General features: G+C 33.2%; 1 protein-coding gene across 6 annotated transcripts in view; it reads left to right on the top strand.

Annotated features, from left to right (window-relative positions):
* LOC118449641 (uncharacterized) overlaps nucleotides 1-22,949 on the top strand; it is a 27,309-nt gene extending 4,360 nt beyond the window's left edge. For 3 of the 6 annotated variants that reach the window (XM_085661449.1, XM_085661447.1, XM_085661448.1), the window contains exons 3-12: nucleotides 3,770-3,962; nucleotides 4,032-4,183; nucleotides 7,029-7,173; nucleotides 8,379-8,524; nucleotides 10,964-11,061; nucleotides 11,225-11,434; nucleotides 17,288-17,407; nucleotides 18,845-19,125; nucleotides 19,721-19,846; nucleotides 20,082-22,949. In XM_085661449.1, coding sequence (XP_085517575.1) covers nucleotides 3,898-3,962; nucleotides 4,032-4,183; nucleotides 7,029-7,173; nucleotides 8,379-8,524; nucleotides 10,964-11,061; nucleotides 11,225-11,434; nucleotides 17,288-17,407; nucleotides 18,845-19,125; nucleotides 19,721-19,846; nucleotides 20,082-20,310 — 1,572 coding nt within the window. In that variant the 5' untranslated portion in view covers nucleotides 3,770-3,897 and the 3' untranslated portion in view covers nucleotides 20,311-22,949. The remainder of the gene's footprint in view (nucleotides 1-3,769; nucleotides 3,963-4,031; nucleotides 4,184-7,028; nucleotides 7,174-8,378; nucleotides 8,525-10,963; nucleotides 11,062-11,224; nucleotides 11,435-17,287; nucleotides 17,408-18,844; nucleotides 19,126-19,720; nucleotides 19,847-20,081) is intronic. The other 3 variants (XM_085661451.1, XM_085661452.1, XM_085661450.1) reach the window with 2 other exon arrangements.
* The last annotated feature ends 173 nt before the right edge of the window (nucleotides 22,950-23,122 follow it).

Below are 23,122 nucleotides of genomic sequence, written 5' to 3'. Positions count from 1 at the left end.
TATACATGTGTATATATATATATATATATATTCTCCGTCCTAATTAATCCATCAAAGGGCTTAACGTTCCGCGAATCGAAGGGATATCGTATGTGTATTTATAATTGATTTTCGAGACTTTGGGCTCGAGTCAGCTCTATAAAAAAATAAGCGGACAGTGTTTATCGCGTAGGATCTTTTGTACGTCACGTGTGACGTGTGCCATACATTTCCATCAGACGATTTATACTTCGCAGTACGAACATGAATTCTCTAATGGAAGAGACGAAAGAGTAAATGCCTATGCGTAACGTCGACAAAACTTCGAATCGAGGCCATCCAAGCAAAACCAAAACAATATTGCCCTAAGTTTATATACCTTCGTACTGTATAGATATACATTTATATCTTTACCACGTTTACATGCCTACACACTGTTTCCACTCTCGCAGGCAGCTAAATGTGCTAGCAGATAAACAAATGTAACTCGTTAACATTGAATGCACCCCTCTCTCTCTCTCTCTCTCTCTCGATCCCACATCGTCCGAATCTAAAGTTGGAACATTCGTAGAGTCCCGAGTCTACGAGCTTTTCGATTGGCTGTCGACGATTCTTGTCGTCGGTTACTGCAATAGCCCGTTGCATTTTATCGGTACTAATTTTTGCATTATACCGATTAGATTTATATTTTCTCATAAACTTTAGATAATAGACTTAATTTACGAGTTATCGTTCGATCCAGATTCGACGCACTATGCAACATAAATACGATATTATTTCAAATTTCCGCAGACCGAGTTTATGTTGGCTAAAACGCTAAATGTTTACGAGCATCGTTCACGATTGCAATACAAAAAACGTAATTGACAGAATTGTATGATTATTGTACCTTTCGTATGACGAAATACTTGAAATTATATCTCGACAAGAATGTCATATACTCGTAATAAAAACAATGAGGATCGAACGCGTAAAATTTTGTTCTGATGAACGAGATAGCAATAGTAACGTGTAATATAATCTCGACGTAAGATCTAATTTCAATGATCGAGTTTCAATCGAAAAGATCTTCTAACGTTAGTCTAATCTAATCATCATTTTGAGACCTGGATTCGGCTATCAAACGTAGTAAACCCCCACGTACGCAACTGACGCTGAACTGACGCGTGCGCATTTCGTTCAACTCGTCGTAAACATCGAAGAGAGGGAGATGAGAGGCGAGTGCGCACGCGCGCCGTATTAGACACCGACGAGGGGAGAGGCTCGTCTCATTTCCCTTTCGATCGCAGCCGTGTCAACACGTTGGAGCCGATTGTCCGACATATTCTTTTGATCTTCATTATTTATAACTGTCGTTAATTATTTAATATATACTTACACGTTTGATATTATCGATCCGAAAAAAGTATATAAAGGATATTAGTAATGCATAAATAATCATAATGACTTTCTCATTATTAATGAAGAAAGATTAGAAGATGCGATTATTTAAAATTGAAACCTTTTATAATATGTATTATTGATATCTGTACATATACCCTTTGTCTTGTATAAGTTTACTGACGTAGACTGGCCTAGATGTCGCACGCCATTTATACGTATATAACTACTCAACGATGGGGCGAGGTCGTACACTTCGAGAGAACGTGGATATTACCGAGATACATGTCGGCTGATGTTCTTATACTGATATGCACCGAGCATGTTCATGTTCTTCAACCAAAGTAAATCGATACTATCGATCCCTCGCATATGCTGTATGAAATGTGTTTCGTGAAAATGCATGCTCAATGAATTAAACCTTTCTCGGAAGACACTTATTCCAATGCAATCGACAGTATCCCTTGAACGTCTTTACTTCGAGGTTACACGAAAATAAATTTTGGAAAGTTCATTATCTTCATATTCTCAACGGCATCTAATAGTTTCTCATCTATCGGTTATCGATCAATAGTCTTTAATACTTTAGATATCTTCATTTTTAACGTTTCGTTAAAACGATAAGGCCAACCCTCCGCAATACTCGATTTTCAATATTCCACTGTTTCAAATAGGAGAGACCCTTGCAGTAGCGACAAAGTGGCTACCGATTTTTTTTTTACTAAGCGAACTTTCAGTTCATTGATATCGGATTTTGACGCGATCTTTCGCCCGATATTTCATGTAAACGTACTGCATGTAAACGTCAAAGCTCTCTCTCTCTTTTTCCCTCGTTTCTCATCCTCTACACCTACGTCATAAGTCAACGGGAATAAAAAAAGCGTGCTAGGAGAACATCGATCTTTTTTGACTATAAAAAAAAAGTCTTAGAAAGGAGAGATTTTAAATAAATGTTATTCGGTAAACAACTTGTTCGTAATTTTATTGTGTTAACTGTGTAATTCGATAATTGTTAGAAGAGGGGTATAAAAAGAAAGAGGGAGAAAGTAACAGATGGCGAAGACGAAGCGCAGGCTATCGAATTCACACGTAATGCGGTATTCTTTTCTCAAGTTCAACGCGGTTAACTCGCATTGCGAGCACGAATACGAAGACGGAGAGAGAAGTACCTGGGGCTCGATGTTGCTTTGGCATGATGTGACGTCAACTGAGACGGGTACGATACACGAACTAGGCCAATGCGACTGACGGCAAGTCGTAGAAATTTGGTACAACCTCCTGAGCGCATTTCAAATCACAACAGTTTGCCTGGGGGAGATTTAATTAGCGATAGGATTAATTTTATAATTACTAACAGGTATCTCAATGTTCCCGATAATGGAGGATAATGTCTCAACAAAATTTCGTATCTCGATTATTATCGAATTAATTAAAATTGAATTAATTTAATGAACATGTAGGTATTTTCGAGATGTAGGTATGCAGGTATATACGAAATTCAATTATGTCGAAAAGAACAATTTCTTAGAGTGTTTCGATCGATCAACACGTATGCAAATGCCAAATATAAAAATAGACGGTAACGTTGGGAGCTTAAAACAGGTTCATTAGAGTTAATGACTCCACGTTTCACACCGGCTAGTTGAGAAGTCTATTGTTATGTCTGCATATCGTCCATTAATAATATCAAGTCAGTGCCAGATACTTGCTTCGAGGGAATTAGCAAACGTTTAAATTCGTCTATCTTTCACAACCATCTTTCTCTCTCTCTCTCTCTCTCTCTCTCTCTCTCACTCTCTGTCTCGACTTCGATAACCTAAAAGTTCGACGTAATCCACTGTTATCTCCATTAACTCGAGTGAAATTTTCACTCCCTTTTTGTGGGCGACTCGTCGCGTTTTCCTCGACCCACTTTCCGATTGAGAGGGAAACAGAAAGGAGAAAAATAAAAAAAGTAGCCGACGAAGGACGTTCCGGTTTTTGAAATGACTATTTTTTACAAAGATACAAAAGTGAGAAAATTTGTAATCGTTGATGGCGCATACACACGCACAAACAAAATGTACGAAGTTATATATCTATAAGCAATATATCTGTGCATCTCACGACAAGTTATTTATACGATTCGGTTAATACCGAGATCCAATAGTTTTCTATAGAATGAATATTATAAAAATTTGTGTAGACGCGAGTAATAAAGCAAAATAAGAAATGTGACACGCGAAATGTTGTCTGAAAGTCAAGATAATTCTCTTGAGGGAACCAAAAAAAAATATATATATATAAACAAAGAAAAAGGAGAAGTATGAGAAACGCGTTAGACGCATATCGCGTAATTTGACGTCGCACGAGCTCACCGTGATAGGTCGTCGTTCGTAGGACGTTTAATTAAAATTCTTTGGGTTCGCAGCCCCCGGCGAAGACACGAGAACAACGACGAAGCTATCAGCTTTCCCCATTCCCACCTTCTCCTCTTCGTTCTCCTCTTCCCTTCTACGAGAAGGAAAGGCTGTCACATTGCCGGGACACGAGTGAACCATGTTCCAGGAAAGCTCGTGGCATCTCGAGGATTCCGATTATGAGCTAACGGACAGAGTGACTTGGTGCGATTTCGCGAGATAGACCTTAGCTTCTTCTTTAACGGATACCTTTATATATATACGTATATGTAGCTGTGAACCGGCATACGCCTACGACCGAAGATATCTACAGAAGTACTGTGAGATCCTGTCTGCAGGGATACGCGGTCCATATCCGGCCCGCCATCTTGGCGGCATGGTCCTTTGGGCCAGTATACTATTCCTGCAGGGAGCTGGCCTCGCAGGTGAGTCTTTTCAACATTTTTCTGTACTCGTTTATTTATTAATTATATTTACTTACTTATCTATGAAAGAGAAAAAAAAAGTATATGTACGAGTAAAAACAGGTATCAGTTTCAGTAAAAAAAATATGCGATCAATGTTCATGAATCTAGCGTTAATGTGGCTCATAATAGTAATAATGACGAGAAGAAAGGCAAAAGAAAAAGAAAAGATATGTAATTTACTCGTTATTATTCCTATTTCAAATTACATTTCCTATTTCAAATTACATTTCCTATTTCAAATTACATTTTCTATTTTTCAATTACATTTCTCAATTACAGTCGCGTATGCAAGATCGTTTAGGATCGAAAGAAATGATAGATCGCTCCACGTCGTACTTCTCGCGTATTGCGATATGTCGCATATGTCGAGAAAGGATGATTTAATTTACATCGTATAAATTTATGGGCTGACCTGGTTGATGGGTTTTTGCACGGCTACATAGAAGATAAATATCGAGAGAAATCAAAGAAGAGAAAGGAAGAGAGAGAGAGAAAGAGAGAGAATAGGTTTACAGCGGTCTATTCATCAATCTCTGTATACACCGTTCATTTAACTTCCCTAGAACTTGACTTACAAAGCGATTTTCCCTATCCTAGAGTATCGAAGCGTTTCGACATCCTCGAGAAATACATTGCACGCTATCGAAATAGATTAGAAGAACGATACGATTTTCCATCGACTTATATATTTCTCATTTTTACGAGGTCATCGCGACATTTCGTTATTCCTCCCACGAACCTACAAGTTGGTCCAATTAAATGATATCAAATCGATAAGACGATTTTCTTTTTTTCTTTTTATTTTTTTTTCTTTTTTTTTTTTTAATAGAAAAAAGAAAGAAAAGAAAAAACAAAGAGAAAAAATTCTATCTTGATCTATCCAAGAAAGATAAGATCAAGTAATGAACCTATTAAGTATTTTCTTATCGACCCTACTCTTTTATACTATATTTATTCTGATAATAATAATTAAACCGAGGAAAATCGGAGGGAAGGTCATCCAAGGATTATCTACGTCATCTAAGAAACTTAAATTCAATTGTATATTATACGTGTAACAATTTATTGTATTTCGACAGCTATACCGATGATAAGATAACGCATTGGGGACGTGTGAAAATTATAATTGTAATTAAATATATATATATATATATATATATATATATATATATAAATAAGAAAGGATTCAACCATATGTTCCAAAATATATTCGAATCATTTTTCATCGAAGTGACTCTAATCACGTTAGAGCTCTTTGTATTTTTGTAATATACGAATTGGATACGATCGATAAAAAGAAAATTCGAACGAGGTAGTACGGTCAAATAGAAGGACAGATCGAAAAGAAATAGATAGACATGCACCGACACAAAGACACACAAAGACATACACATACATACAGACAAATAGATTGTCCTGGACACGGTAGTTGGAGACGATTGATTCCTAAGGTTGTAGAATTGTTAACGACTATCGTCAACCAACCAGACGACTCGATCGAAATATCGTATAAGAGAGAGAGAGAGAGAGAGAGAGAGAGAGAGAGAGAGAGAGAGAAAGAGAGAGAAAGATGGTGCTTGTTAATTCTGGCCCTTATTTATTATCCAATTGTATCTATGCGTTTACGTTTGTCTCTACGAACTGCATTTAGTTCATTACTCGATATATGTACTTTAATTTGTTCATGATTACTTTCAAAAGCAATAGTCTTTGATATGATAAATTTTGCTAAGATAAATCTGATCAAAAAAAAAAAATAAATAAATAAATAAATCTGTTTAATTTTATTGCGAGCGACGAGAGAGAATAAAAGAATGAATTTTTTTCGTTTTAATGATATCTATTTCACTAAGATGAACAAAAACAAATGATTTTCTTTAGGGTCCTAAAGACAAGTGTTATAATTATAGGATAATGAAACCTGCTCTCGTTAACACTGTGTGAAGAGCTCTTCGAAAAGTTAACTTTGCAAACATCTCTCTCTCTCTTTCTCTCCCTCTCCCTCTTTCCCTCTCCCTCTCTCTCCCTCTCTCTCTCTCTCCCTCTTTCTCTTTCTGTAAAGCAGTTCCTTTTTTTTTGAATTCTTTTTTTATTTCTTTTTTAAGCAACCGACGAGTTACGGAAAACGTGTTTCTCCAACCTTTTTGTAGGATTGTGGTTCGACGAAGAAAAAACAAAAACGTTGAGAGTATTTGTACAGATGGAATTAGAAAAACGGTTCGGTAGTGTTTTACAAACGTAAATGCTGGTAGGTCGATCGGGTATCAGGTAGAAAGAAATGGAACTATTGCATCCTTCTATCGCGATATCTCGTAAAACGTTTTATCTATTGCGTATATTGGATTTCCTTGCAAACAGGAAAAAAAAAATTCTTTTATTTATTTATATCTTGTTTTTTTTAATCTTCTTGTTGACACATCGATCGTTTGAACAAAAAAAGAATGTCATTAATAGTTTCCCATTGTTTTTGTTGCTGACAAATTTGATGCGTTTAAATTATATATATGTATATAATATAAATTATGATTTTATAAATAACAAATTTTTATCATAATTTTATATATATAACAAAAATTTATGTATATATATATATATATATAATTTATATACACACACACATACGCGCGGGCACACACACACATTGTACGTAAATATATACAATTGACAAGAATAATACTAAAAGCACACATGACGTTAACGCTTGTTACTTTTAGAACTTTGACGTTTAACGAATTCTAAGACGTCTAAAATGAGCTTGTTCATACTTCATAAAATTGAGCGACGTCTCGATTTATTTTTCCAGGCTCGATGACGAGCGGTATTCCGGGAGTTCCGGAAAATATAACGGTGATGTTCCTAAACCCGACGTCCGTCCGTGTTTCTTGGAGCACCAGCCAGGTCGAGCAAGTTGAAAAGTACGACGTTACGTATAAACCGACGGACGCCAGGTGCGTTCCCATTATTTCAATATTTACTTTTTCTTTGTTGTCCCTTCTTTTTTTTCCTTATAAACAATGAAGAACCATAAAAGTAGGTATAAATCTTTCGTTTGATACGATTAAATGCATTATTTAATTTTTTCATTTAAACAAACTTAAACAATGTCAAATGACTTTCGACCTCTTGATTCTTTTTTCTTTTTCAATTACAAAGATGAATTACGAAGATTTACGGAGAATACCATTTTTCTTTCCCTTCGTCGAGTAATCCTTCCCTATCTCTCTTTTTCATTCTATCTCAATCCTGTACCATAACGTTTCTCTCTTTCTCTCTCTCTCTCTCTCTTTCTCTCTCTCTCTCTCTCTCTCTCTCTCTCTCTCTATCTCTCTATCTCTATCTCTATCTTTACGGAGCAATCGTTTGAAACTCCTCCCTTAGTTTTTTCCTTTTTATCACCGTTCTATCAACCAGCTAAGCTTCTAATCCCCTTTTTTCGCTTCCCTCCACGAATTTATGAAATTTTATTTCTCATTAATCTTCCGGTAACGAACCGTGTAACACACTCGATTTACACATTCGTATATCAGTATTACACTATTATTTGGTTTAATCATAATTGAGAACTTTGTTTACAGCAATATCGCAGTTCTCCTATTTCTCGAAGTATAATATGTATTTTTCAATTTTGTTTGGAGAAGTGATTTTTCTTTTTTTTTTCTTTCCAATATTTACATATTTCATCGAGAATACATAATTTATGAAATTCAGAGCTTTTTATCAACTCTACACAAAGTTGCAATTGAACGTAACTTATAGCGTAAAATATAGTACTGGGATCATCATAAAATTACGAATATAATTCATAATGTATCGATGCTTTTCAATTGTTTTTTGAAAATTATTTGAAATTTAAAATAACTGTTCAAAAAACAAAAATATATCGATAATAATTACGAATGATATATAATATTATACAATTTTCGAAAAGTTCACACACACACACACACACACACATACATACGACACATCACAACGAATTGTTTCACTAAAAGAAATATCTTATTTCAAATGAAATGAAACGAAATTCGATAATGGTCGTTTTTAAATGATATTGGAAAACGATTTCCCATTACTAAAGTGAATCAATTTTCTATATCATTCCTTATCATCGAATGCAAAATATCAAATTTGAATCACAACGGGAAGGCGTTAGTTACAGGGTGGTGGCGGTGGTCGCAGGAAATAGCGAAGCAGTTACGTTAAGTGGTTTAAGGGCCGACACGCAGTACCAACTAGTAGTCACTGCCGTGAGAGCAGGGAAAAAGTATAGAAGTCGACCAATCGTCTTCCGTACGCTCGGTGAGTCATTCGTCTCTTCTCATTTATTTAATTTTGTTTTTTTTTTCTTTTTTTTTTATTTTATTATTATTTTCTTTTTTTCTTTTTCATTTGTTTCCTCTAGATCTCCTTTGCCGTTTTTCGCAGCCATTATACGTGGAATATTTTCTCGGAATGTCAAGCGATCTTTACTACTTGTAATTCTCAGTACAATTCTTTTCTAATGAGATCGTACGAATGCCGAAACATCACGTTGCGCTAAAACAAAGATGAAAATTATCACGTGACAAATGATTGCACTTACATAAAAAGATTAACACGTCTGTTAAATAGCAAGATATTGAACTATTCTTTCGGTACTTCATCCATGTTATTAAAATGTCACTTGAGCTGCTTTACTTTGACAGTATTCTCTTTCCTTTTGGTCTGTTTAAATCCCTACCAAATACGATTACCAAAGGGTATTACACGAAGGAAATTAGAACGTTGTTGCTGTCTATCTGACTACGTCCTAATCAAATTTACTGTTAGCATTCATTGTTTCACCGATATTACGATATTTTTGCTCTTGAGAAAAAGAATATGTGCTATGCATTTTTTTGAATAATCGTTGCATTTCCATGTAAGTTTACGAGGATTAATTCTCTTGCTCATTATTAGTCAAACGCGTGATATTATGAACAAGTCGATAGGAATTGGTGATTACATGTTTACGATACGTATAGATATGATATTAGAATTACATATATATGCATGCATGTATTTGACAAATAAAATATCGGATCAATTTCTAAACCCTTTTTTCCTGTAACGCTCGAGTAATCATTGGAAATATTATCGTTTAGTTTTTATTCTTTAATTAATCTAAACGCGATCGAAGATTTAATCAAGGAGAGGATTTTTACTCGATTTATCGACAGGACGCTTGATTGGACGGCCTTAATAGAACGTCCTCGCGGTACATAATACGTTGCACATCAATTCCTCGGAGGGATGAAGAGAGTGCTGTTTCGTAACCAATATTAAAAGCATCTACCTATATATATATATATCTGTATACACACACACACACACACACACACATATGTATCGCCAGAGGGAATCGATAATTCAACTGTCCCGCAGAGTACCCAAAATGGTCATATTCCAAAATATGGAATCTCTCACGTACTTCCTTTCGTTTTCATTTTTTACCGTCAATTATCTCCACAAAATAGACCGCAGATTTCTATTGGCTAAATTTAATGGTACCATACAATTTATAATATATTATTTATTTATATAATATAATATATAATTTATATATATATATATATATATATATATATATATATATATATATAGATATAGAATTTGGAAATGCTTTTTATTTGTACATAAAATCATATATGACAATTATCAGATAGATATAATTTGAAGAATCAATAACATTCATATGTTATGACAGTCAAGCAAATTTTCAATTCTCAATGTTGTTACTTACTCCTTCAATAATTTTACATAGCACGTATAGATACAAAAGAACAAGGTTATCCAAGCAAGTAAATCACACAAACACCAATAATTCGTGTAACAAGTTGTTCGCATACATGGAGATTATATATCCATACGTATGTACCTACATGATACTTCAGAGGAACATATGTTCCCTCGGTAACACGTGTTGATTTTATTTTATAAAAAATAGACAATGCATGCAAGTCTGGCATTGAGTGTTTCGTGTATATATATGCAGAGTGTTCCATTTCAAACATCAAACACACTTTAATATTATTTCATCGAGTGGTATCTATAAAAAAAATGCTCACGTTTACCATTAAGCGTTCCATATATTCTGAGTTTAAAAACTTGGACATACATATATATGTATGTATGTATGTATATGTATGTATACATATATATATATATATATATATATATATATATGCGTGTGCATATGCGCAATATTCAAACGCGAAACATAAATTCGGAAGGAACGGAATATATAACTGAATATATGACTAAACTAGGAAAGGTTACGCATGTTTAATGAGGAAAGATAATCTACTTCGATTGTCACATGACCACGTGGAAACAATTAGTAACGATTAGTCGTTTCCGTGATGGTTGGTAAAGGGTAATCAACATTGATCATATACATATATCTATAGCTATCTAATACGCCAGCTCTCATATGTTAGCCTCTTTACTAATAGCATATTGAAAATATGCCCTTGCTTATAATAAGCTTATCCGCTTTCAAAAGACTTTTCTAGTATCGAAGTCATAAAATTGATTCGACATGTATCTTTTTTCTTTTTTATTCAAAAGAATTCCCTCTTATATATACATGGGATATCGCAATTATAATCAATGCATGAGACTATCGCGTAAAATATATTCATACATTCAAATGTGGATTGATTCTAATAGAACACCCTATATATATATACACACACGTGTATTTATTTCTTTTTTTAGAACCTCCGCGGTCCTTTCCCCAGCAGGATGCAGCAGTAACAAATGGACCACTTCCTCCGTCTCCGCCGTCTTCTCAGCAGCCGCAACCTTACATACAAGTATGAAACGGGGCTAGGGCTGGGGTTGGGTCGAAGCTGATTTGGGGGATGGGGATGGGGGTTAGGGAGAACTAATAAAGACAGAAAGAAAACGAACGATCTTTTAAAGGTATCTTTTTTCGTTATCCGAGGTTACTCGAGTAAAAAAGCTTTCTTATTCCAGATACGAGGCGTCGAAGTTGGTATAGTTATACTGGTGCTGATAGTCTGGGCCGGTGCTATAGCTCTCTTCTTTAATCGTTGGGGTAAAATTCGCATGTTGTTGCCGTATCAACCGGATTACAAGGAACAATTGAAAGTTCCTGGTACCGGCGTTTGTACGGCGACCAATACGGCGTATCCTCAACATTCGACTCAGCACACGTGTTCCCAGGTAACGCATGATTGAATTTTATATTTACATTTATTATATCTATTGATCCTTATATTTTTTTTTTATATATATATAGTTTCCTCTTTCTATAATTTTCATTGATATTCGTGTCTAATGATTATCAAAGTTGCCCGACTATGTTTCATCGTTCATGAAAATTCTCATCCTAAATGCGATGAATGTTTGATTATGTTTGAACTAATGTTGGTTTATTCTAAGAACATTCAATTTCGTTAAGAATAATTTTTTATCCTTCATTTTTTGTTTTCGAAATAACTATAGCTAACGATTAGATATTAAGATATTATTTCATTTAAATAAAAAAATAATCAGAAAGAATTTTAAACACATGTACGCCAAACTATATTTACATAATAATCGGCTCATTTATTCATCTATCGATAGGTCGAATAAGTCGACGAATCGGATATTTATTGGTCCTTCCTCATATTCACACGTTACTCTATTCGATCAATCGAAATTTCATCAATAATTAAAATCGTCTTAAAAAAACTAGCAAATTACAATACAATATAATTTCCGATAAATTTGACTATAATTACCAAGTATAAAATATATTTTTTTTCGATATATATAAATATATATACACACATATATATTATACCTTTGCGATGAAATAATAACAAACGAGTAATAGAGCTTTAATCTCTAATCGATAAATTATTATTTTGTATGGACGTTTAGTCTCTTTTTCTCACATAATGCCATAGTATTACGCATGCAATTAAATGATGTAAAAGTTCCCGAAGAATAGGAAGCTCGTCGGATTAGCGTGAAATAATACCATCGTGAAAATGTTACCGTCCACGTTTTACGTGTTTTCTCTCGTGGTAATTGTAATGGACGTTCTATAGAATTTGTTTTTCTCTCTTTTTTTTTCCTTTTTTTTTCTTTTTTCTTCTTTTTCTTTCTTTTTTAATCCAAATGCATTTTCATTGAAATCCGTTAGGAAATTGCGTGAAAAACGAAAGTCTCGTTATCGTATTCGATATATTTGTTTTTATCGAAGATAGAAAAAAAAATGTTTGTTAAAATTATCAGTTCTTGGTAGAAATATGTTTGATATCATTATACGTATAGGGTTTTATCGATATATTAAATTAAATAGATTTGATACAATAGTTATCTTTCAACGAAATTTCATGATACTCTGGCTAAATACCTACGTAATCAATGATAACCCGGTTTCTTATTCTGATAGGGAATATAATGAATTATTCAGCGACCTCAATTGCACAATACCCAGAAGCGTATAAAACTTTGAAGGGACTGTCAACTCGGTCGAGAAGAATAAAAATAGATGACGAATAGATCGTTGACACACAAAGTATTAAATAATAACGATATCGTACCAATCATCGTAGATTTCCAAAAAATTTCTTTCTTCATCTTTCGATTATTATTCACATATAGTTTCTCAATAAAATTCAAATACATGGATTAGGAACGATAATGATTTTTTTTTCGAAACTCTCTAACTAATTTTTCGGTATTATTCATAAGTCCAATAAAGAAAAAACCCATAATAAGAAAAGATGAAAGGAAAGAGAAGTTATTTAGATTCAAGTCATTATATCTCTATCAATTTCTTGCTGTTCATCTTGACTGAATTACGGATTATATTTCTTTTCCCCTCCTCTCTCTCTCTCTTCCTCCCTCTCTCTCCCTCTCCCTCTCTCTCCCTCTCCCTCTCTCTCCCTCTCTCTCTCTCTCCCTCTCCCTCTCCCCCCCCCCTCTCTCTCTCTCTCTCTCTCTCTCTCTCTTATCTTTATTATCTTTCACCGATCATTACGAATGAGAATTGCTTGAGGCAGTCAATAACGATTTATTCGTTAATTACTGAAAATAACGTTGAAGCAGCTTTTGCATGTGCTTCCAAATTAGTATTAGAGAGTTAAAAGGACTTTATATTATAAAAGACGTATACTAAACGAAGATACTCTCTTTTGCGTGCCCGAAAGCGATGCACGCTTTACCTCCCTGATTATATTCCCATAAATTTGCATATCCTTCTCTCTTTCTCATTTTCTCTCTTTCTCTCCCTTTTTCTCTCTCTCTCTTTCTCATTTTCTCTCTTTCTCTCCCTTTTTCTCTCTCTCTCTTTCTCTCTCTCTCTCTCTCTCTCTCTCTCTCTCTCTCTTTCTTCCTTCCTCATGCATATTCCGGTTTAGTAAAAAACTTATAGAGAAGATAGAAGGAGTGAGTGGCGGGGTAATTATTTTAATCCTAATGCGTTTGAACTTAAGGCTAAGGATGCGTCGTTTCCATTTTTTTTTCTTTCTTTTTTTACTTATAACCATTATCGCATAATATAACGTATCAAACTTCTAAACTAATGTAATACCAATGCATATTTCGAACTAATGCATATACATGTATAATATATTAATTAAGTTTTCCAAATGTTTGTTCGCATTTTGCAATTGTTTAACTTTTTATTTTGAACGGACAAACAAATTTTTTAATCGACAAGTATATGTGATAATCAAATGCGTCATTTTTTATAATTACCTGACGACAATATGACAACTTTTTTAAAAATGTCATCCTTTTTTTTTATAATAAGAAAAAAATTACTTATTACTTTGTACTTTAAAACACATCGTATTTACATTAATTTATATTACATTATACAGCTATACACTAATTTCTCTATTTTTATTCCAAATTAGAAAACAAAAAAATAATATTTTGTCCGTTCTAAAAAAAGTTACTCAATTTTGAAAAAGTCGTCAAATATTAATCCAATTCACCTATAATCTTTAATTCGTTATATTGCAATACATATCAATCACTATTTTTCTATTTATTTCTGAAACTTGTCTTAACTCGAAAAAGAAATAGACAAAGAAAATAATAAAATAAAGAATAAATAAATAAATAAACAAACAAATAAAAGAACGAACAAATAATTGCCAGCTAAATTAATAAGGCAACGATTAATAATAGAATCTAATCTCTGTCTGTTTCCTCTCGTCGAACTCGAACTTCTTCTTTTGGATACGGTATCTCGATATCATCGACCGTTCTTCGACGTTTCGCACGCCACGCAACGTACAATTTTCAACGGACAATTTTTCTTCGAAACATACGTACTTACGACGACGACGACGACGACGACGACAAATATTCTTTATTATAACAACTTGTTAACGAAATGGCCGACTAACATAAACGCAAACACTAATACACATACATGATCACAAATGTACACGCGTACAATAAAACGCAACGCAACGCAACGCAACGCAACGCAACGCAACGCAACGCAACGCAACGCAACGCAACGCAACGTAAACGATACGAAAACGATCAAGATAATGACGACGTTGTCGGACATGATGATGCAGTGCGGGGGTGGAAGCTGCTGCGTCTTGGAACAGTGCTTTCAGTATCCTAGAAGAACAAGAGAACCTCGGGACTGTGGATGCCAATTTGCTCTTCTCCATAGAGCGGATATCTCTGCCTGACCATCGGTACTTGTACAAAAAAAGAAAAAGAAAAAGAAAAGAGAAAACAAACAAACAAAGAACAGATCTTTCATTATCTTGTTTTCGTTTTCTCTCTCTCTCTCTCTCTCTCTCTCTCTCTCTCTCTCTCTCTCGCTCTCTCTATCTCTCTTTTCCTATTGTTTTATTATTAGGACCCAATTGCAAACAAGCACAGAATATTTTGCTTCTTTTTTTCTGTTTTTTTTTCTTTTCTTTTAATCTCTATTTCTATTTCTATTTATCTATGTTCGTCGTTTGTCTCTTCTCGTCTTTCATATATTTTTTTGTAGTTTATTCATAATCGTGTTTTGCGATATATTCTCCTTTAAAATATTTCCAATTTTCCTTTCGACCCTATTTTCTTTCCTTGTTTCTCATCATTCTCTTTTTCCTTTTCTGTTTCTCTCTCTCTCTCTCTCCCCTCTCTCTCTCCCCCTCTCTCTCTCTATCTCTATCTCTTTCTTTATTTTTCTTTTTCTTTTTACTTTTCAGCAAATCCCCCGATTGCTTCTACTTTGTCACGAAAAGATAAAAGTGCCTACTAATTGTGTGCGTCCTTTGCCTCTTGCCGTTTTTCTCTTTCTTTTTCCTCTCTCTCTTTCTCTTTCTCTCTTTCTCTCTCTCTCTCTCTATCTCTCTTTCTCTCTCTCTTTCTCTCTCTCAAACTCTCTTTCTACTTGCCAATTAATAATCGGTACAACGACGGGGATAAGGGAAAAAAGCAAAAGGGAAAAAAAAAGAAAGAAGATAAATGTAGGATAGAAAAGAAGACATGGAAATTGGTGAAAAATTCGCGAGAGTTTAGCTAGCTAGAAATTTTTCTTTGACGTTACGTATTTCGTTCCATTTAATTAACTATTGTTGGCGTTGCGTAAAAGGAGGATCGATATTCCATTTAATCCTTTATAAAGCAACGTCATTTTCAATTTGCGCACACATATACATTTGTATCTTTCTATTTTCTAATTTTTTTTTTTTTTTTTTTTTTTTTTTTTTTTTTTTTTTATTTCATCCTTTCTCCATACTAATTTATTTTTATGCGACTTTCCTTTGTAATCAAAGAGTTTGTTTGTTCATGACAATATGCATTTCCTATTTCCCAAAGTATATAGTACATATTATTTAAATATTCTTCTTTCTTTTTTTCTCCTTTTTTTCTTTAATGATTAATAAAAGTTTCTACGTAACTGACATTACGGTATTTCAGCGTATTAAATCGAAATTAAATCGAGCGCTGATAATGCACTTGAAAGATAATTAATTGTTACGTTTATATATTTATAATTATTTAAGTTTTTCATTCATTTATTTATTTATTTAATTAAATATTCGCTTTCTTTCTAAAAAGTCGAAACGCGGAAGGAATCGACTTGAATTAAACTAGACTCGAAGAGTTCACATATTTTATTCTCTTCGAGTTCGTTATCGAAGATAATCTCTTCTAACTTTTGATTTTCATATTTCTTGGAGAATGGCAAGCACAAGTAGACTGTCAGGATATCACAACCAGCACTTATCTCGTTATCAAAATCACGAAGCTCATTCGCGGAAGACATTTTACTTCGTTAAAGGACTTTTGGTAAATGCATGCCCGTGAAATATCTACCTTTAAATTACGATGGAACGAAGCCAAAACGGAATTATTTGAAAGTATTCGTCGAAGGTACACGTTCGAATAAATTTACATGATAAATAGAAGAAAATAACAGTGACCGCGCGCTCGTTTTCAGAACGTTCGATATAATTATATGTTTAGATATTATATATCGTTCATGCCATATAAAAAGAAAAGAGAAAATAGAAAACAAGAAAAAAAAGAAAAAATATGACAATTCTTTGCCCGCCTGAATTCGCTTCGGCCGATAACACCATCTTCAGTGACGTCACGCTAAATTTCATCAATGAAATTCGTGCACGCTACATTTAAATAATCGCACAACAAGAAGTATATGTACTTATATACTTAGAAACGTCCGAGTATTTCAATGTACATTTGATGACGTCACGCTTCAAAGCACACACATACACACAGAGAGCGACAGACACACACTCTCTCTCATACTATATGTGTACACTGAACGCACAAATTTTTATGTTGCGTCGTTCGATTTTCCTTCGTATTTCTACATATAAACGAACCAAACGTATACGTGTATATGTGTACTGGACGGGAGGGGGAGAAGGGGAGAGGTTTGTTAATAAACAAGCAAACAAGCAAACAAGCAAATAAACAAACAAATAAGGAAACAAGCAAACATGGAAACGTTTTGTTCGTTATATTCAATCAATACGTATGATGATCCCGTTTGAGCTATTTCTAATCCAATTGATGAAATTGCAGCATCAGCACTGGTCGAGTCATCACGTGGACTCTTTGGACAGTGGCAGTGGTTTAGGTTGGCCAAGACCGACAAGGCCACGTGTCAATAGTGCCATCGATGTCGCTGGCTTCCTTTCACAGGTTAGTAATCACATAAAAACAATTGATCTAACGATTTTCGACTGGATCTCGATTACTTGAGAATTAATCCTTTCAGAGCTAACACTTTATACCACGTGAACTTTTTATTACTTTTATTACATATACTATAGTACTAATATGTTCTAATATCTTCTTTAAATGTATGAAAATAATGTGTAAATATATATATTTCTATATCTATATATATAGATAGTTAGATAGATAGATAGATAGATATATACATGTAAGTAAAAGTTTTCAATTCACTCTACTTTTCGTATGGATCAATCCTCTTCTATAAGATAATTTCTATGTAACGTACTTTCATTCGAGATTTCGCATATGTAGGTACATAGATGCATGTAAGTACAACATATTACCTGATAACTCTACTAAATGTTTATGTAATTTATACTCTTAGAAATTTAGGGCAATATCGCTTATCGATCGGTGGTTTAGAGGTATTAAAAATTCGACGTCAATCTCGAATAATTGCAACTCGTATTTATTATTAAACCAATTATTCAAAACAAACTTTTTTTTTCCTTTCAATTTGCGAACGTGATTTTCATTTCTTCGTACTTCATACTATAGAGATCGATAAATATACATATACGTATAATATATCATACGAATAATATGTATATACTTGTAAATATTTCAATGTCTTGGTTTATTTTCTACTTTTTTTTTCTTGTTCTTTATTTTTATTATTATCATTATAAGAGATTAGAATCGTTCTCATCGATAACGCAAATGGATTCGATGAAATCGTGTCGTGAAATTTCGAAAAGCGTTACCGCAAAGTGTTTGCAAAGTGACGACTGTGTTTTCTAGTGCGACATTTATTTAAATAAATGATAGATACGAAGGAGACCGCCGCGTAAAAGGAATACCTCAAAGTCGAACGTCAAAGTTCAAGGTAGTCGCTATTGAGGTAAAGTTCGTCGCGTATAATCGATACTTTGTCGACTTACTTTGTAAAAGTAAAAAAAAAAAAAAAAAAAAAAAAAAAAAAAGTAAAGAATAGAAAAAAGAAAAAGAACAAAACTCGATTAGGCGAGATGAGCAAGCACCGACTCAAACGAAACGTTCTATTTCTCGATTTTTTTCTGTCGATGTTCGAAAAATCGATTTCTTTTTCTTAAAAAAAAATTACTTGTAATATGTACTAATTAGTGTGCTAATACTAGAATATAACTATTATATTTAGTTATATTAGGGATACTTACATCGGTATACTGATAAAAAATAAAATTGATCGATACTTTATAGAGGAGTATATAAACCTTTCGTGGAGGCAGTATTATAATTCTTTTTTTTTTCTTTTTTCTTTTAAAACTGCAAGGATTAAAATTCTTAAAGAAAATTTATGAAACATCTTTTGACGATGAAATGACCATTGATATTTTTGCTTCCTCTTTTTATTTTGATAAGGAATTCCTCCGACGACATGGGTCCACGTCAAAGTTATGTCGAAAGGTTCGCAGTGCGGATAATTTGCCATTGGCCTCAGCGAATCGCCAAACTCATCAACGAAGAAGTTCAAGAAGCGAAGGAAACGAAGGAGATCGAGAATCTTTTTTGAAACCTAGTCAAGAAGATCAAGAAAGATATGAAACTACGAGCCCAAAAAGACAAGGCAGTCCTGAAAGTGGTTCCAAAGATCTCACTGAGACATCTTTGCTGGACTCGAATTATCAGCAACCATCGTCGAGGTAAAACATTTTATATTCATTTTTATTATTTTATTTTCTATTTCAAATGTCGTTAACGATCGATGCAGAAATTCTTATAAACATTTCATTTAAAGCTCAATAAATGCTTTCTCATGCAATTGGTATTTATGTATATATATATATTTTCTTTTGTTGTTGTTGTTTTCTTTTTTCTGCATAAAAAATATCTTAAATATTGTACGATAAATTCTAATCGATTTCCGATAAATTCAATATTTTTTCTTTCCAATTTCCAAAGTTATTAACGATTCGTCTATAAGAGACGTGTGTGTGATATTTAGTTTAGATTTCAATCAACGCGTCTCGATGTTTTCTTTTTATATTAAAAAAAGAAAAATATTACGTGATATTATAATTCTAATCGAATACCAACAGATTCAATATTCTCACGAAAAGAGTTTGATAGAAAAATTATTCGTTGGTGAGAATTGGAAAATGAATTTCTTTATCATAATTTATCATTTGTATTTCCATTTTATTCAAAGTTAGCAATCGTATACGAACACTTTTGATGTCATATAGTGTAGATTTCCGTGGATGAGAAAAAAATGAAAAATAAAAATATGCTTTTAAGGGACTCGCCGGTACCACCGACGACGACGACATCGTTGGTAGCGAAACGATTCAGTGGTTGGCGCGTACCAGGAAGTCACGAATACGTCAAATGTCCTATTCAACAGCCGGTCTCAATGGACGAACGGTAATAAAGGAATTTTTCTAATGAAACGATAAACCAATAAGAAAACTAAAGGTATTCGTAAACCGAAAACTAACTTTAATTCGTTTCTTTTTAAAGTCGGATGTAGAGATTGAATTCCTATAAAAAAAAAAGACCTCAATTTGTAGTTTCCACCTTGCAAAAGTTCATATTGATCGAATTTTTGAAGAATAAAAAAGCAAAAAAGAAAGGAAAAAAAAAGAAATATAAATCGCAGATGTTATCGACGGTCATGCGAGCCAGAGAGCGGTCTTTTATCGAGGCATCATCATCATCGGCATCACCATCATCATCGTCTCGATGGCGAACACTATTCGAAGAGTTACGATTATACCAGACGTACTCCAGAATCTAGCATAGACGTGAAACACTTTGGACTGCCGATTTTGAGCGTGAGCGAGCCCAGCCCACCGGATGAGGATGGTCGAGTTGATGATTATTTGTAGGACTTGCTTGCCGAGGATTTCCTCAAGGAACTCCTCGTATGATACCACCATCTCTTTTTCTCTCTCTCTTTCTTTTTCTCTCTCTCTCTCTCTCTCTCTCTCTTTTTCTCTCTCTCTCTTTCTCTTTCTATATACCTTAAATGAGCAACATGTTATTACACGAGTAGCCACAAATATAATATCGTTTGAAATGATACACGGCTATAAGTAAATATGTACCGATGTGAATATAATTTCACATGGTATAATGAAAAAAATGAGAGGTTATAAAATTAGAAAAAAAAAATATCGCAACTAATTCGATTATATTGCATGAAATAAAAAAATTTAGGGATGGAAATATTTATAACAATTATTTCAAAATAATCTACGATCTAAATGAGAATATCAAATAACAAGGTTGCTCCTCGTCTCTATATTATATGTATATTTCTCTTAATTTCTTCATTACTTGAAATACGATCGTGTTTTTCAAGATCAAGTTTAACGTTCTCCCTTCGAAGATAAAACAAGAATCGATTTTTCTTAAGAAATGATAAATAAGTGTACGATCGATTCATCTTGATTAGTATTTCAAGAATCTTAGCTCGATCTATTTGATGAACCGTTCGTGTATGTTTGAGGTACTATAAATAATTAGGACAAATATTTAAGACAAACTTGGCACCGTATTTTCGTCATCATGGAACAAACATGAAAGAATACTTATACATATATACATATACATATATATATATATGACATCATTTTAATATATATAATATATATATATGTATGTATTATTACATACAAATTAATATATAATTATAAAACTTCAAAAAAAGAAGCCAAAATAGTACTTCTCGTAATTCATTCAAATTCAATTAAAAAATAATTTTGTCCGCAAGGACAAACCATCATAGCTGTTTTTCGATTAAAAAAAAAAAAAAGGTAGAATCGCACGACAACGACGACGAACGAAATGTCTATGGGCGTCCAATCGCATCACTTTCGTTCGAAGATAAAAAAATGGATTTTATTCTTCAGAAATAAAGGAAAAAAAAAGAGAAAAAATGAGAGAAGGGAGTCTCATTTTCGCGAGATGATAATTAAGGGACCATGATCGGTCGAATCGAAATGTACACATATTAACTTATAGACGTATCGTACTACTATTAAAGTAGATATCACTTTGAGATATGATATCGAGGTAAAGAAGAAAAAAAGAAACATAAGACATATAAAAAAGAAATATAAAGGAATGTTAATATGTAAGGAAACATACATATCTATACACATATGTACAAGATGATGAATCGTGAAACGTGAATATCTTAACTTATTTTATTAATAACTTATTTAATATGTTTTTGCATCTGCATTGAGAAAAATCAAAATCAAAAAGAGAGGGAGATATATAAAACATATATTTTAATTAACTTCTTCATAAATCTTTGAGACATTTATTTAAATAATTTCATAATCTCTCTCGCTCTTCTTTTCTCAGTAAAATTTTTTAATTATTTTATTTGAAAACAAATGAGTCATGAAAATTTATTTAAATACCTTCCGATCTCGGCGCTTAAAGCACGTTGTCTCGGTAATTTAATATAACAAATTAATTTTCAAGAATAAAATCTCGATCGATCAATTATCGATCAAATGCTCACGTGACACGACTCATCCGTTTGTTTGTATACACATGTATACGGCAAATATCCTTGTATGTGTGTGTGTATATATGTATATATATATATATATATATATATATATATGCGTACGATCTTGCAAAATAACGAGAAGTGTGTACTAAAAGCTTCGTCGCGACGTGTCCTTGAATTTCTTGATTGCAAATCGATCGCGACGACTTATCAGAATTCGTTATTACGTTGGAACGATGCGAGGATACTATCGAACGCTATGGTGTGTGTATGTGTGTGTGTGTGTATATATGTGTGTGTATGCAAGCTTGAATATGTATGCGTGGTGTATATTTGTGTTCTACGTACGCGCGTACTCATATTCGTTTCATTGCAATGAAATAAGCCAACGCAAAAAAAAAAGAAAAAAAGAAAAAAGACGAGATAATTGATTTCCTTTTCACTGAATAACAAAGAGCTGCCTCGGCACAATTCACATAGACATTTTTCATATTAAAAAATTATATCTTAATATTTGCAAGACGACGTTTATCCTCGACGAAAAAAGAATTTAATCGCTTTTCGATCGTGCCCTTGAAACATTTCTTATTCGATCTAAAAAAATTACATTTTTAATTAATTTAATTGTTGACATAGATATATATATATATATTTAATTTACAATTCGACCTTTTTGTTCAAAAATCAAGCTGATAAAAGAAAAGGATAAAATTTTGTAGAAACTTTCTGACAAAAAACGTATCGTAATTATAACTGTCTCTCCAATTAAGCGATACGCAAGAACGATAAAGAAAAATCGAAAAGAGGCGGGAAAGTATGTACACGTATCGATTTCTTTGTATAAAAAGAAAAATATTCGCAAGTGTGTTTCATTGTTTAAACGAGTCAATTACGTCCATATCCTTTGCATAGAACGTAGCATTAGGGTTATTGTAGGTAACATTTCTAATCGTACCTCTCTCTCTCTCTCTCTCTCTCTCTCTATATATATATATATATATATATATATATATATATATATATATATATATTTGTGTGTGTGTGTGTGTGTGTATGTATGTATGTGTGTACGTACATTAGTAAATTAAATTAAATAAGAAAAATGGTCATAACTTTCCTAGCTTCTCGAAAGGATATCGAAAGTTTCTTAAAATTGTTCCCTCATTTCTATT

The sequence above is a fragment of the Vespa mandarinia genome, chromosome 15, assembly GCF_050613455.1.
Source record: "Vespa mandarinia isolate Hongniang chromosome 15, ASM5061345v1, whole genome shotgun sequence".
Taxonomy (NCBI): Eukaryota; Metazoa; Arthropoda; class Insecta; order Hymenoptera; family Vespidae; genus Vespa; species Vespa mandarinia.
The sequence above is the reverse complement of the archived record's forward strand: the minus strand, read 5'-3'. Positions and strand labels throughout refer to the sequence as shown.